This window comes from Echiichthys vipera (genome assembly GCF_963691815.1).
Source record: "Echiichthys vipera genome assembly, chromosome: 18".
Taxonomy (NCBI): Eukaryota; Metazoa; Chordata; class Actinopteri; order Perciformes; family Trachinidae; genus Echiichthys; species Echiichthys vipera.
In genome coordinates, this window is record NC_139843.1 from 7,477,044 (window position 1) to 7,493,316 (window position 16,273).

Here is a 16,273-nt window from a genome sequence, read left to right on the forward strand (position 1 = left end):
GCGGTGAAAGGTTCACGTTGGTGTGATGCGGAGGTGGAGTGTTTACTGCAGATTTGGTCGGATGAAAAGATTCAAAATCAGTCGACAAGACGCACAAAAACTCTGAGATCTATGAAAAAATTTGTAAACAAAGACACGCATCACGATGACGTCCATCAATACGTGTGACGTGTTACGGTCGGATGACGTATAGGCAGCAAGAAGCATTCGCCGAGGCCAAGGCAGTGTGAGTGCAAACGGGCCTGGGCCACGGAGGGAGAGGGAGGGGGGGACAAGTACCCTTAAGCACGGGGCACGGTACGGATGGACAGTGTGAGTGCGCCCTCAGTCTAGGTAGGAGCAGATTTTCTTTTTTCATTTTCAAACTTGTAGTCTTCAACTCAAACCAACACGGAGACAAAAGGTTCTGCACAACTTATTTCCCACATTTTCATTTCATTTGAGTGATTACAGCCAGTTTAGTGTTCAGCAATAAAAGCAGCAGGTGCGTTAATAAACCTTTGAAACATCTGCGTTCACACACACACGCTTCAAACAGCTATATGAGTCAATTTAAAGCACCTTTCAAGACGCCTAAACTAAAACGTTCCAGATTTTTGAAGCTTTTATCACATCTGAGGGATGTTTAATTTATAATTTTGAAATATTTTTGGTTTACATGAACGACTGTGTAAATGAAAGTACAGACTATGTTGAAAATTAAGCACTTTTTAAAGGAGTTTAATCGAATTCAAGCACATTCCTGACAAGGTTTGGGTAGTATCTATTTCTTCACGCCTTCATACAGTCTTAACATTTTACCGGGGTTTATAGTATATGACATAAATACATTTTTACAAAAAAGAGACTACTACAAAGAAAGCAAGACTTAGTACAAACCCAGAATACCAGGCAAACCCTACTTATTAAACTAGATACACTGTGATCGGTAAAATGAAAAGTATAGATATGTTTATCATAAAGCGAGATTTCACTTACACAGGCACTCCGTTGTGAAACTCCTCTATGGCCTGGTAGTAGATGGTTATGGCCACCTGCGTGTCCGCGTCGAAGGTGAACTCCACGTTGTAGCAGGATCTGTTCTTCCCCGTTGCCTCGTCACCCGGCAGCTTCAGGTCTTCGCTGCACCTGTGGACGTTTTTTTTTTTTTTCAAGTAGAGATCAGAAATCTGAGCTGGATCCAAACAACATTTATTGAAGTACCGGAGAGTGTGTTTTTATACGGCAGGTGTGAAATCCAATTGTGTGTTTCGAGCCATTAGTTTTTGTTTGTGCTGTTCGTGGATAAGGGACATTTTGTGCTTTTTATGTCTGGCTTGGTTCTTCTAATTGGATGTTATGTTGTTATACTACGTTGTTGTTTGTGTTTTTGAGGAGTATGCCTGAAGAGAAAAACACACGCATGATTTGACACAATCCCTTAAGTCAGCTGTCGTGTCTTGTTCTCTAAAAATAGCTCAGTGAACATAAAATTAGACAGCGGTGGTGTAATGAGGGGGTTAAGTTGAGGTGGATAGAGGTGCGTACCGTACGAGCCGCAGCGTGTCCTTGCGGATGTTTATAAGGCTTCGTAATGTCTTCACTGGTTCCTGAGGTGGAGGGGCTGCATACGGGAACTGAAAAACAACAAGGAAAACAACAAAATATAGATGTAAAATACATGTTATGAGACCGAAGAGTAGTAGCATTCATCTCCTCTCAAACCGCCCCGACATTCCTCTCATTACCGCAGGGAATTCGTGGGTTACAGTATGACCGCGGCTGCTCTTGGTTTAACCTTTAAGTGTTTCGGTTGGTCAGCACCAGCGAGATCCGTGCTGACAAGTGCTGAGCCAGAGCAAAAAGAAAAATCTGCTCAGATTGTGTCTTTCCAGGGACGAGGCTGACACTTCAGACAGTGTTTAGCCACATTTCTGCACACGCAGGGACCACAGGAGTGTAAAACGCTCCAGGGTCAAACAGCGCCTGTAGTCAACTATTGCGTAGAGAAGGATGCAAAATACGTTCTTTTTTCACATGTTTCTCTTGTGAGCATCCCGATCTTTAATGATTAAAAATAAACATCAAAAACCTTGGTGTAAAATCCACATTTAACTTTTAAAGTTGACCCGAACTGTGGGTCTCTTCTGTTGTGTGTTTGAAGCCTGAAGTTGCTGAGTGAGCGTAAGACGAGAGCCGAGGTGGTCTGAGGATCACGGGAGGAGAAACATGCAGGATGTGGTCAGATACCTCCACACTACAGGCCCTCATCTGTCAGTGTGTGTATATATATATGTATATATGTATAAGTGTGTTTGTGTGGCTGTGAATGGCACCATATTCAGTACTATTACACATCTGGGCTCAGCGGGAGTCACGCCTGTAAACTACACAAACATGCACACACACTCACACACACACACACACACACACTCACACACACTCACACACACACACACGAAGTAACAGATGCTGAAAAGAACCATTCATTAGGAAACTCACAGGACACACTGTGGGTCTTATAACGTATTAAAATCACCAAAAATCAGAGCAACAGTCTGCATTTCCTCACACTTACTCAGCCTAACATAAAAAGCTTAGACTGTTTCCCTTTTCAAACACAGATTTTTCTAAGAATTAGTCCATTTTTCAATAATCACTTAATACTAAAGACACACGGCAGCTCAGTGCAACTCCTCGCTGGACGGTGGTCTCCGTCTGACATTTATCTTTTCAAGAGCACTTGTGTTCTAACGGCAGGAGGAGAGGAGGAGAATGCCTCTTCCCCGCACTGTACATCCGTTAAACGACACCAATGTTCACAACAGCTTCAAACGTGGCTTCTCTTGGGTTTTTATTTCACTCGCAGCAGAAGTTGCAGGACTGTCACGCTCTCTTTCTGAGTGAAACGGAGCTAAATTAACCATGAAAGTGGTTTTTCGCTTTTGTATTTTTGTGGCAAAAAGGAAGAGACGCGTTGGGACATTTCTGTCTTTGCGGTCAGTTAGTCGGTTAGCACCAAATGAAAAAAAAGTACAGCTGAATTTTTAGTTTTTGAAGTCTCTTGCTTGATGTAAAGTTGAGGAATCACATTAATATGTTCCACGTATCTGAAACAAACTCTCAGAAACTCGGGTCTGCTGCAGCACTCAGTTCTTTAAATCAATGCTGAATATTTTTCTGTTTGTTCTCATAAATATTTTACTTTTATTCTTGCATTTAACATCTGTCTTTTTCTATTTGGCTTGTTTTTACTTCAATTCTCTTTAATGATGGTGTTTTTTATTGTTATTAAATGTTCTTTTAATGTCTTTAATGCTGTGAACGGCCGTGTTGCTGAAATGTGCTTTGTAAATAAACTTAACATGGTGATCAATGCAAAATGAGCCGATGCATTTCACCAAAACCCCAAAATGTCAGCCGTGTCATGGCACTGTATGTAGAGTCAGAGGATCACCAAAGTCTGTCAGGTTCATCCTCTGAGAAACATAATTACGTGTATATATATATATATATATATATATATATATATATATATATATATATATATATATATTGTAACGGACTGTGGTGACTGTTAATGTTAATGTTAGAGTGTGTCACTGTTGGAGTGAGATGTCCCACAGGTCAGTGAAGTTACATGTTGTTTTTTAAAGAGGCAGGAAGCCTGTAGTTAAAAAAAGGACGAGTAAAAACGAGAGTTAGAAGTTAGAAGGTTGTTCTTTGTTGGCGCCGGCTGCGTCCTACAGGAGCCGTGTTCAGTTAGACCATGGGCGTCAAAGTGATCCGGTAAAGGGCCGTGTGGTTGCAGGTTTTCATTCCAACCAAGCAAGAACACACCTGACCCGACTTCACGAATCACCTGAACTGTCTTCACACAGTTGATTTGTTGGACCAGGTGTGTTTTTGATTGGTTGGAATGAAAACCTGCAGCCACACGGCCCTTTACTGGATCACTTTGACACCCATGAGTTAGAAAATAAAGCGCAACAAACTGGATAAAGTCTCCCCGCCTCATCATTGAGGGACGTCACAATATATATATATATTTACTGCAACCCATCCAGTAGTTGTTGAGATATTTCAGTCTGGACCAAAGTGGTGCACCATTAGCATTTTGCACATCTATGCGCTTCATGCAGGAGTTTCTGAAAACCCTTAAATACGACCGTGTCCATTATCGTATTTGTAGAGCGCTGCAGGAGACTGAGAACACAACAACTGCGGTCGCTTTTATGATTCCACTACACCATCTGCTCAGAAACCACCAATCCTTATATAATGCTAGTAAAGCTTCATACAAGAAAAAAAAAAAATCACCAGCTGCATCCTGGGCCCACAGGAGGATTATAAACACCCACATAACCGGGAGAAAAAGTGCACTACTAATTTTAGCCCCAGTCTAGACCAAAAAAAAACAGCAGTGCGGCTGAGATTAGCGCACAGTGATGGAGCAGAGATGTCGGCTTCACTCCGTCAAATAACTCCTTCAAAGCCTTTCGGTCCGTGACAAATTCTCTTTGCTCCCGGGACTGGAGCCGTGTGTTTTTTTTGATCCGCAGCTCTCATTAGTTTGACCTTCACGCTTATGATTAGGTTGAACGAACCCTCCGGAGGAACCGCTGCTTATCGGGCCTCTGTGTGCGAGGGAGCAGCAGACTGTCATTTCACTTTGAATTAGTTTCACAGGATGAGACGCTGACATAAATTAAAACCAGTGACGGTTTGAAAGCCTGTTAATTGCCACTGCAGGAGTCACGGCTGCTGAAGTGCGTCTGCTCTTTTTGGTGGATTGATGAATTACAGGCGATTGACGCGCAATTATTTCGACAATGGAGTCAATGGATGAAACGGTTACCGGGTTAATCGTAAACCGCGGTGGAGTTACCGGTTAGTATTACCGTTTTAAATGTTGAGTATCATTTACAAGCACGTGTGAGTACCACACTTTGAAAAAACACACGGTATGCCGTCCAGCATCAATGTAAAGTTTCCCCGGTGAAGGCGCGGCAACGTGGGCTTGTTTTGCGTCGACGCGAACGTGGCGGAGGGCAGTGACAGCGCATCGCGATGACGTCAATCAATGCGTGTGACATGTTACGGCGTGATGACGTATAGGCAGCAAGAAGCATTTGCCGAGGCCCGGGTAGTGCGAGTACAAACGGGCCTGGAGGGGGGGACAAGGACCCTAAAGCACGGGACACGGTACGGATGGACAGTGTGAGTGCGCCCTAAAGAACAGTTGACAAAAACTTTTAGGCATAAAGGTGCGAGAATTCTTCCTTCAAATGCTCAGAAAACAACTGCTTCAAACATAAAAGTCAAACATTTAATAACATAATAACGTTTAATTCAGCTGATAGTGAGTGAGAACACCTACCGCCACAGGTCTGGTCCCCAGGAAGTTCAGGTCCGTGTTTTCCCCGAACAGGTAACCCTCCGGATGGGTGGAGTCAAACTTCTCTCCCCCCATGATAAAGTGGCTGGCGAAGTAGCTCCCTGCAGGCACAGAGAGACTCGTTTTTATACACACTTCACTCAAAACACATCAGATTACAAAGAACATATTAATGAGTGGGGAGCACAACACGACTGGTCTGGATTAAACAGAAAACATACACTTCTTTACATCTCCAGATGTCATTTGACGATGTACATGTTCCTCCTTCTATCGCCGACATCTGCTCATGTTTGTGAAACCACGGGTTATTTCATCCACTTCACGTTAATCGCATTTAATCGTTTGGTAAAGTTTCGTCATAAAACAAAAAATGCACTTTTCTAAATGATATTCCCTCATTTCTAATAACATTTACACAGAAGTTTGAGTTAATGTGCTTGTTATCGACAATTAGGACAAAGGAACTGTGTCTCACCAAGTCTCACTACGGTCTCTGTATTTTCTTTATGTTTTTCGCTCTCAAGAAAATAATTGGTAATGTTATTTTCAAGGGTAACAGAAAAAAGGTAAAAATAAAAAAAGGTATAGGGCAACGATCACTTTGTGTAGAAATATGGGATATCTATGTGTATTTACGGTTATATATCTATATATGTGTATTTATGGTTATATATCTATATATGTGTATTTATGGTTATATATCTATATGTGTATTTATGGTTATATATCTATATATGTGTATATTTATGGTTATATATCTACATATGTATATTTACGGTTATATATCTATATATGTATATTTATGGTTATATATCTATATGTGTATATTTACAGTTATATATATATATGTGTATATTTACGGTTATATATATATATGTGTATATTTACGGTTATATGTCTATATATGTGTATTTACGGTTATATATCGATATATGTATATTTACAGTTATATATCTACATGTGTATATTTAGATATCTATGTGTATGTAGATGTGCCTCTATGGATGTTTATATGTACGCCTATACATTATATTATGTTACTTTATATATTTATAAGATTGTATGTATATGTTTTATTGTATAGTTAGATTTACAAACTGTACATATAGTGAATAAAAGATACAGATTACAGCAGTGACTGAATTGTAAATAAAGGGTCGGATTATATAAGTTAACACTTCTTCCTGCTTCTTTTCAGACAGAAATAAATTGTATATTTTTTCTCTTAATTATTAAACTAGTTTTATTTTGTATACTTTTGTGTTCTCATTTTGACATGTCTGTAATAAATTCATACACAGAAAACAAAGCACCAGAGAGAGTTTATTAAATGAGTTACCAATTGGCCCCTGCACCAGCTCCTCTCATAGTAAAGTCCATTCATGTGGATTACCAAAGTCATAAGGAAGGAGCCCATTAGTGCTTTGTTTCCTGTGTAGGGACTCTTCTCATGCTGCTGCAGAGGTTTGCTGTTATTTTCAGCAGTATTAGTGGTTAAAAAAGACGTTTGAATGCGTTCACCGTGCTGCCCCGAGCTAATCAGAGTTAGCCACGATCTTATCTGATGGTTGTATTTGCCGAAAAAGACCCTGATACTTTCTTGTGAAGCACTTTGTCTCAGCTCAGCCGTCTGTAAATGTGCTATAGACACAAAATTTGACTCGACTCGACTTGAAGCGAAGCCCTGAAAAGCATCTGTGAGGATATTCTGAGTGGCGTCGGGTTGTTATCGGGGAGTTCTGCAGCTCATCCACCTGTTTACCAAGACTCTGGATCGACGACAGCAAAACTAAACAGACGTTCTGCCTTTAAAATCACAGGGTGAGCTAATATCTTAAGACCTTAATGGTGGTTTGGAGTCTTTAAATACATGCTGGGCAGACGAGATGTGTATCTGCAGGGAGGACTTAGCTCGGTATACTTCATACTTCTAGAAAAAATCCAAAACACGAGAAATCATGAGCTTAAAAAAGCTACAACGACGCGCTCTCTCTCTCTCTCTCTGTCTCTCTCTTCATCACCTTATTATTATTTACAGCAGGTGGGGAGGCGAGCTTTGTCACCAGATCCCAGAAACAGGAACTGGGGCTGACAGATCGGTTTCACCAGCAGCCACCACCTCCACCTCCACCACCACCACCTCCACCACCACCAGGCTGTAACCATATCACAAATGCATACCGCCTGCAACTTTTTCAGCTACATTACAGAGAGAGGGGGCTCCAACGGCAGCCACAAGTCTACCGTTTGTCTTCCCTTCTGTCCTCTCTTCAACACATCGCTTCACTATTAGATCTAAGATATTATTAATGTCAGAAAATAGCCCAACTCATCACATCGGACTGTAATGAAACACCACTTCTATGCCCTGATTCTGCTCCAGGTCCCCATTTTGTGACAGATTTTCATTTTCTTTATGCGTTTGCTTCGGTTGGAACTGAAACGCAGTTACGTTATTTCTTCACAACACGATTCTGTGATGGTAATATTGGATTACCGCTAAAAAGCCCTGTGACCTGCACACGGTGCTGCGGTCAGAAAATGTCACATAGAGGAACAATAAGGACACGGGTCGAGCACACGGAGGTTTGAAATGTGTTGATTCAGGTGCAAGTACCTGAAATTTCAACACCAACCTATAAAGCATTTCTCTAAACCTCTCAAATGCATCAGTGTTTACGTTGCCTTAGAGAAAATAGTGGTGCAAGCTCTTTGCTTTAATAATACACAATATAAATGAAGCAAAATTATGATTTTACTCATCAAATAATAAGTAAACATGATGCGATTCTAAAGGGAGATGGGAAAAGGTTTCCAGCTTCTTTCTGGTTACAAATGTGATTATTTTTTGCTTATTTTCTTAATCTTCTATTACAAAAGATGTTACATTGTGTTCTGGAGAATTACTGTGGAGAACTTTCACTGTTTTATGAAGTTTTATTGACTAAACGATGAATTAGTGCATCAATAAAATACCAGAACTATGACTTGATGATTATGATATTTGTTACCAGGGTAAGAGATCTCTTACAATTGCATCTATTTGTCTTTAAATTAGTATTAAATCAGCTGCCCGCAGTGGTAAATTAACATTTTTAATCAAATGGCCCAGAAATGAATCAACAATATTTGAAAATGTAATAATTTAATTAATGTAAAAAGCAAAAATGCTCAACGGTCTCTAATTCCAGCTTGAGAAATGTGAAGATTTTGTGCTTTTTTTCATTTTATATTGTTGTTTATTTAATATATTTGGCTGTTTTGGACAAGTTGGAAGACGACAGCACGGCTCTGGAAGTTTGTGAATGCCATATTTATATTTAACTATTTCAGCATTTTAATATTGGGGGAAAAAATATAAAATAAAGGATGATGGGGAAAAACATTGATTACATAAATGATAATTTACACTGAACACACCACTAACTTCCATAGATGAGACATCTCTCCTGCTAATGATGATGGTCTTTTCATTTCCATCCTCTCGGGTCCATCATTACTTATTTATCTTACAGTCAGACAGAGACAGTCATGATGCCTGCTGCTAACATATGCTCATAGTTGCACCAAGATAAGAGCCAACCCTAGTTATGTATCTGAAACTCTGTGAAAGAGCTGAAATACAAAGGTTAACTTGTGTTGCGTGGGTAAATCAGTAGATATGTCCCTTTTGTTGCTCCCTCAATGGTCAACTCAGCATTGCTGCAGTGCCCGAAATACATTACAATACATGATAGAAATGTGATAAATAAACATGAAGTAGAGGCGAGGGACAATTTGAATTTGTTAAGGGGAAATTAAGTTCAAAGGGAGCTCAGTAAAATCAGGTACTGGTCCTCCCCTCTCTCTCTCCACAGGTAGCTCCAGGTTAAAAGGCCCAAATGCCCTGCAGCAGCAGCAGCAGCAGCAGCAGCAGCAGGGTTAGATGGTGATGTCTACTTTTCATGCACGAAATAAAACCATATGCATATGTAACAGTTGCTCCCATGCAGCCGGGTCTGTTGCTCGGTGACTTACCAGATTTGGGCGGATAACGGTACACCGAGCTGGACGGGATGTCCACTTCTTCCACGCCTATGTTCTGCCTGCTGGTTAAAGCTCCCATTTCCAGTCAAATAAAAGACCACACGGATTAACGCGCATAACACTTGAGGGTCTGCTTTGTTCGCGAAGTCTCCCTTTTATTCCCTATCGTTTAATCCAGTTCATGCTGCCCTGTCCGTTCCTGTCGGGTCCACCGAGCCCCGCCGTGAATGCGACCGTCCTGCTGGGGATTAGTTCTCCGGCTGTTTATCCCCTCCACTCGGTCAACAGCTCGTTTTTTTTTTTGTTTTTTTAAAGGCAGAAAACAGCCGCCGTAGCCCCCTTTAACAGCAGAGAGGCGCTCTCATGGTGCGCCGCAGTCGCGCACAACCAGAAGGGGATTTCTCCGCGTAAAGGTCTTTACTTTAAAAGGGCGGGTTTGTGGCACAAAACAGCCGTGCGCTCGGTGCGATCTCCCGGCCCCGCTGGGTGTCGATCACGCATCCCCCCCGGTGCTGCTTCTCGTTGTTGGATCCTGTCAAAGAGGTCTGAGGCTCCCCATGACGTCAGGCAGGCACAAATCCGGGCCGAGGGTTTTTGCGCAGTCCTCCTCTCTCTTCCAGCAGCAGCCACGGCCTAAGAAAGGAGGCTAGGACACACACAAAAATTATTTTTTAAAAATGGGGTATGACACATGCGCAGTTACATGTGCAATTACCAAGAGGCTCAGGGGCTGGCGCACAGTTAAAGTATTATGTATAGCACTGATTTAGTCACTGTACTTAACTTTATTTGTGTTATTAATATACGGAGGACTAAACACGACTTAAGTCTCAATAAATAAATACATGCATCAATAAAATAAACGCATAAGTAAATGCATAAATAAACAAATTAAAGGATAAATAAATAAATGCTTTACATTTATTGCTATATTTTGGTTCAACTACACTTTATGTATTTCTTTTTGTCCATATGTTAATGAGGTAGGAGGTTCCATTTATTCATTTATTTCTGTATTTTATGCATTTATTTATACATTTCTGTTCAACTGCATTTATTTATTTATATATTTTATTCATTTATGCATTTATTCATACATTAGTTTATGCATTTAATTATTTATTACTGTATTTAATTAGACATTAATGTATGCATTTATTTATACATTTCTGTTCACCTGCATGTATTTATTTCTGTATTTTATTCATTTATGCGTTTTTTATACATTCATTTATGCATTTATTTATACATGTATTGAAACTTTCATCATGTTTAGTAGTCCATATTTATAAGATAGTGTAATCACTATTTCTAGCGCCAACTGCTGGAAACCTCCAACGGCGCAGCTTCAGTTCCATTGCGCATGCGTTACACCCCAAAGCGCAGACTTTTTATGCGTGTGTCCGAGCCTCCTTCTATTAGCCTTGGCAGCAGCTAAAGCCGACCCACTTTGTAACGTGACCTTCTTACGCCAAACGTGCGTGAGTGGCGCTGACTGCAGTGCAGAGGACGACTGTGGCAATGGGCCTACACACCGAGCAAAGACTACATTACCCACAATGCCAGTCAAACAACAGGAAATGTATGTTTACAATGTAAAAAGACTTGGAAAACTATGGAAAACTCAAAAATAATAAATTGACAAAACTATTAGATTATTTAGGCATTTCAAATGTACTCCGTAACTAAATAACTAAAATAATAAATAAATGTAATAATTAATACATAAATAAATTAATACATAAATACATGAATAATAAATTAATAAATTAATTAAGAATGCGCAAATACGATTAAAAAAATAATAAATAAATGCTTAACATTTATTTCGACATTTTTGTCCACCTACATTTATGTTAAGTCATTTATTTCTGCATTTATTTATTTAAAATTTAATACTGCATGTATTTATTTGTTTGTTTATATGTTTACTCCCTCGGTGGATATCTGAAATGACAATTGTAGATTGTCTGACTAGTAAGAATTCAGTTTAGACTTAGGATAAATGTTATTATGGATATATAAAATGTTATTAGGAGTGTGAATCTATTACATATTAAGTTTAAAACGCTTGTTGCCATGGGACAAACTGTCTTAAAACGACGGTTGGTGCCTCCCCGTCGACAGAGGGCAGTGTAACGGTTAATATGGCGGAAGAGGAGCAGTCAGCCAATCAGAGGAGGCCAACACGAGGCGCAAAGAAAGAGGAAAAAGGAAGCTTTGTTGCCGCCATTTCACGTGAGTGGAGCACGGTAGGGACAACGACCAGCGCCATACTATTTTTAAAAAACCGCCAGATTTGAGCCAAATAGCCCAACAGTAGATTAATAAACGAAGAGTAACCGTTTACCTACCGGTAGAGCCTAACGGGCTTCGACTTAACCGCCCTGCTGTGTTGCTTAGCGACGGGAGAAAATGAGCTACGGGAGAGCGCCGCCAGACGTTGAGGGGATGACGTCCCTGAAAGTGGACAACCTGACTTACCGGACTTCACCGGAGACTCTGCGCCGGGTCTTCGAGAAGTACGGCCGCGTGGGAGACGTGTACATCCCCCGCGACAGATACACCAAGGAGAGCCGCGGGTTCGCCTTCGTGCGGTTCCTCGACAAGCGCGACGCAGAGGACGCAATGGACGCGATGGACGGCGCGCTACTCGACGGGCGGGAGCTTCGAGTGCAGATGGCCCGTTACGGACGACCTCCGGACTCCATGTACAGCCGCAGAGGCGCCGCGCCACGCAGATACGGCGGAGGGTACGGCGGTCGCAGAAGCAGGAGGTAAGTGCGGGTGTGATTAGGTTTAAACCGCGGAACTAGTTTGTTCCTTTACCTCGAGGACTAAGCGTGACTTAAGTCTCAGTAAAGAAATGGGGCCTACTACCTCATTAACATATGGACACAGAAATACATGCTAACAGATGTAGAAATGAATAGAAAACATGTATGTATGCATTTAATTATTCATTTATATGTGCATTTATTTATATATTTGTATTATTTATTTATTGAGACTTAAGTCATGCTTAGTCCTCCATAGCACACATGCTCTTACATGCACTTTTTATATTTACAGTAGATGTTTTTGCACTAGTGTTTCTGTATTCTTTGCTTTTCTCTTTATTATGGTATCTCAGGTTTCGTTGTACTTGTGTGCAGTGACTAAGTATCTTTCTGTCCATGCTGCAAATATAAGACGAGCACATGATGCAAAGAGAAACTAACTTAGTTAGAAATCATTTCCTGCGTGTCTTCCTTTATCATTTATGTAAACCTTTAATATTTATCAAGTTCTAACAACACTAACTGTACATGTGAGTCATCATAATGCAATATTACTAAATGTACCTTACTCTGCATAGACTATTGTGTTAATAGGTCTGCAACTAACTAGTTTGGCCATTATCTAGTAATCTACCGATTATTTTAATTAATAGTGTCAAATCATAAAAGGTTTTTAAGACCCTTTATTCAGAGTAAGTCTAGACCACACACTGGTTTATTTATGATTTACAGAGAGACCCAACAACTCCCAAAATCTCTGGACTAATCGATGAATAATTTGGTATCAGAAACTGTTTAGCCGTAAATTGCAGCTACCCTTGTTTGAGCACTTTCTTTAAGTTCTTTTAAAATGTACCTTTTACATCATATTTGTCAGTTTCCATTTTGTTTTGCTCCTGTTGCTTTGTTTAAGTCCACTTCTCTCTGTAACCACAGCCGCTCAGGTAGCCCTCGTCGCCGCAGACGCAGCCGCTCCAGGAGCAGAAGCCGCTCCCGATCCAGGAGCCGCCGCCACTACAGCCGCTCCAGGTCCCACTCTGACTCCAGGTCAAGGTCCAAGTCTAAATCTAAATCCAAGTCCCGATCCAAGTCCAAGTCTAAGTCCCGATCCAAGTCCAAGTCTAAGTCCCGATCCAAGTCCAAGTCTAAGTCCCGATCCAAGTCCAAGTCTAAGTCCCGATCCAAGTCCAAGTCCCGATCCAAGTCCAAGTCCCGATCCAAGTCCAGATCCAAGTCTAAGTCTAGATCCAAGTCCAGGACCCCCAGACGGAGCAAGACAAAGTCTCCCTCCAGGTCTCGGTCCTCCAAATCCAAGTCAAGGAGTCGAACCCCGGGTTGCCACAGAGGGTCCAAATCCAGGTCCCGCTCCAAATCCAGGAGCAGGCCAAAATCTCCAGAGGACAACTGAGCAGAGACTTAATCTACACTCGGACACACATGACGGTATTCAGGGGAAAGGGTGGATTGTATTATTTGCTTCAAATATTATATTGTAGATGGCGGTCAGTCATCACTGGTTAGTATTCTGCACTCTTGTTGCTACATTAGTCATTTGCACACAAGCAACACGTCTGCAGAATCCTGAATATTTCTAGAAATTTTAAATAAGATTGGGACTGATGTAGTCTACAGTGTGCTCTAATCCCAGTTCAGACCAAAGATTTGCAACGAGTCGTGTTGAACTATTTGCAACGTTCTGAAACCTGCCTGTTCAGACCAATGCGACCAAGGCGAGACAGTTTATCGTCTCCATAGCAACGCCTCTCTGTACTACCTCCGACTTTTCAGGCTTTCCCTGATTTACTGCTTTGTTCTCGATTACGGCACTCCCTCTCCTTATTCATTGTATTGCTCGCTCGACCCTCTCTGTCTCTTTTTCCTCTCTCTCTCACGCTAGTTGAGCCTCCGACTGATTGAGTGGCTGTTGACACAGGTGACGTGTGTAACGTTCTAAAACCAGCTGCCTGCTTTTTGACAAGCTGAAACACAGACGACGCCCCCAGCCGGGTCGATTCGCAACAGGGCGGGTCAGTTCACACCGCAGCAACTCTCACCTGCGGCGTCCTCAAACAGTTTCGTTTTGAATCTTTGGTCTGAACAGGGCTTTACTTTGCTTGTGTGTGCAGCCAATCTAAAGCACTCACAGACAACAGGAGATTTGGGTTTATGTGACCAACTGTATGATATACATATATATATATATTTCAAAATGGGGTGTATAGTGTGTACGGGAGGGACGTGGGGTGCTTCACTCAAAACCTTCACCTAAATGTGGAATTCTTTCCTCCAAGCTGCGGAGTCCTGTTTGCAAAGAGAGGAGGAGGAGGAGGAGATGGGGGTGTGGCAGTGTGAGAGCAGTTAGTGTGTGACCGGCCCATGTGACCTGTCTGTTGCTGAGAGCGATGGCAGTTGCTAAGGAGCAGGTCACCAAGGCAACGGTGGTTGCTATGGAGCAGGTCGTCATGGCGGTGGTTCGGGCTGTCAGTTGGTGTATGAGGTGGTGAGGTACGTGGCAGATGCACTGAGCACTGTTCCCACCTGTGCCCGCGGGTTCCGCCGCCTCTCACAAAGGGAACCGAGGTTTGTTTTTCAAATTCGCCCGAGTGTCAGAGTCTCTAAGGAAAGGTGTGTAAACAAATGTGACATTTACTAGAAATGTTAGGTATGATACATGACGATGGATGCCCAGAAAAGAAAATGCAGTTTGATAAATGTTAGCGTCAGGGGAGAGAAGATCAGACCTGTACTGTGTGTAGATATCCAGGTCAGCTGCAGGAGTGTAAAAAAGAAGCCATTTTGTTTTTTGCTCTTCTTAACTCTGCTCTGTCTTTCCTTCCAGATCTCAGATGATTGAGCCTTTGCTGAGGACATCAGGAAGAGTCTCACATTGAGCAAGTGGACTCCACTTAAACCACTGAACGCAGACTCAAAGGTTATTGGAGTTTGGTCTAAAAAAAAGTTTTAAATTTGACCTAATTTGCATACGTTCTGTAACTTTGATGTGATCATCGTTTGTAAAGTCGAGCATTTCAAAAGGGATTTGTTAGATGTTGTCTCACTTCAATTGTTTTGGATTTTTTTTTTTGCATTTTGATTAAACTTGTACTTTAAAATAAATTCTTTTTTTGAATCATAGACTTATTTTTTAACGCAGTCCCTTGTTTAACTCTTTCTAGATGGATATGAAAGTTTGACTTTCAGGGTGTCATGTTGGATGTTCAAAGCATTTACAGCTATGTTTTATCACTTTTTAGGGGGGAAATGGCTTTTTTGCTCAGTTAAATAAAAACAAAACATTTAATTATCTCTGTGCCACGTAAATTGTGATTTGCTAATCCGGCAACACACATTTTCTTTTCTGTCAAATCTCTTTATTTTCTGTCTGGTTAAAGTTGCTTTCCTATGACTCTAACCCTCTTTCTTGTGTATCTTTTGTGCACTAGGCGCAGTTGTGTAGCAGTTGAGTAATGCTGGTTAGCTGTTAAGATGCGGTGCAGTGCGGTGGTGACATGGTGTGGCGTGTTGCGGTGCTGAGTGCCCGGCGCTGTTCCGGGGCTCGACCCTCCGCTGCCGTTTGCTGGTTTGTAAGCTCACAGGTGTGGCAGATCATCCATCCTCTCCTGTCTTGTGATCTCTCATCCCCCCATGTGCTGTACAGATTCTCTCACCCTTTCTTTTCTCTTTATTGTCCCCTCCCCCCCCTGTGGTTTATCCACTGTTGATAACTGGTTCTGCTCGCTTTTTTTGAAATTGGGTCCAGTGTGGCTCCTATAGTGAAGGGTTTAAAGGGCAGTCCCCGGGCTGCCTCATGAATGATTTTTCTGTATTTCATTCCTCTGCGAACCTCTCAAATGTCTTGTAATTGCTTCTGGTGAATGCTAATAAACATCTTTGTCGCTCACGTCAAGTTTCAAGTCTTTCTTTGTCTTTACGCACTTATGGACTTATGCACAATAGTCAAATGTAAGAAAGAAAACATGCAGCTACACTGACTTGCCTTTACTGTATATGTGCTATTGTCACAAAATGGCCCCTTGTTGCTGCTGTTCTGTGTTTTTAAATGAAGGAAAAATCAAATTGGCTAAAA

The 16,273-nt window shown here is 41.5% G+C and overlaps 2 protein-coding genes across 9 annotated transcripts in view; one reads left to right on the top strand and one right to left on the bottom strand.

Annotated features, from left to right (window-relative positions):
• rnf157 (ring finger protein 157) overlaps nucleotides 1-9,979 on the bottom strand; it is a 28,932-nt gene extending 18,953 nt beyond the window's left edge. For all 5 annotated transcript variants that reach the window (XM_083932573.1, XM_083932572.1, XM_083932575.1 and 2 more), the window contains exons 1-4: nucleotides 9,398-9,979; nucleotides 5,360-5,478; nucleotides 1,528-1,616; nucleotides 979-1,128 (exon numbers count right to left, since the gene is read on the bottom strand). In XM_083932573.1, coding sequence (XP_083788699.1) covers nucleotides 979-1,128; nucleotides 1,528-1,616; nucleotides 5,360-5,478; nucleotides 9,398-9,485 — 446 coding nt within the window. In that variant the 5' untranslated portion in view covers nucleotides 9,486-9,979. The remainder of the gene's footprint in view (nucleotides 1-978; nucleotides 1,129-1,527; nucleotides 1,617-5,359; nucleotides 5,479-9,397) is intronic.
• A 1,639-nt stretch (nucleotides 9,980-11,618) lies between these two features.
• srsf2a (serine and arginine rich splicing factor 2a) lies at nucleotides 11,619-16,087 on the top strand. Of its 4 annotated transcripts, XR_014593626.1 has the most exons (4): nucleotides 11,619-12,183; nucleotides 13,123-13,629; nucleotides 15,026-15,118; nucleotides 15,630-16,087. XR_014593626.1 is itself a non-coding variant. In XM_083933198.1 (3 exons), exons 1-2 carry the CDS (start codon nucleotides 11,822-11,824, stop codon nucleotides 13,592-13,594), a joined length of 834 nt encoding a protein of 277 aa, XP_083789324.1. In that variant the 5' UTR covers nucleotides 11,619-11,821; the 3' UTR covers nucleotides 13,595-13,629; nucleotides 15,026-16,087. The 4 variants fall into 4 exon arrangements, 2 of the variants coding, with proteins under 2 accessions (XP_083789324.1, XP_083789323.1); XR_014593625.1 differs by having other exon boundaries at nucleotides 13,123-14,766; nucleotides 15,026-16,087; XM_083933198.1 differs by having other exon boundaries at nucleotides 15,026-16,087.
• Nucleotides 16,088-16,273: the final 186 nt, after the last annotated feature.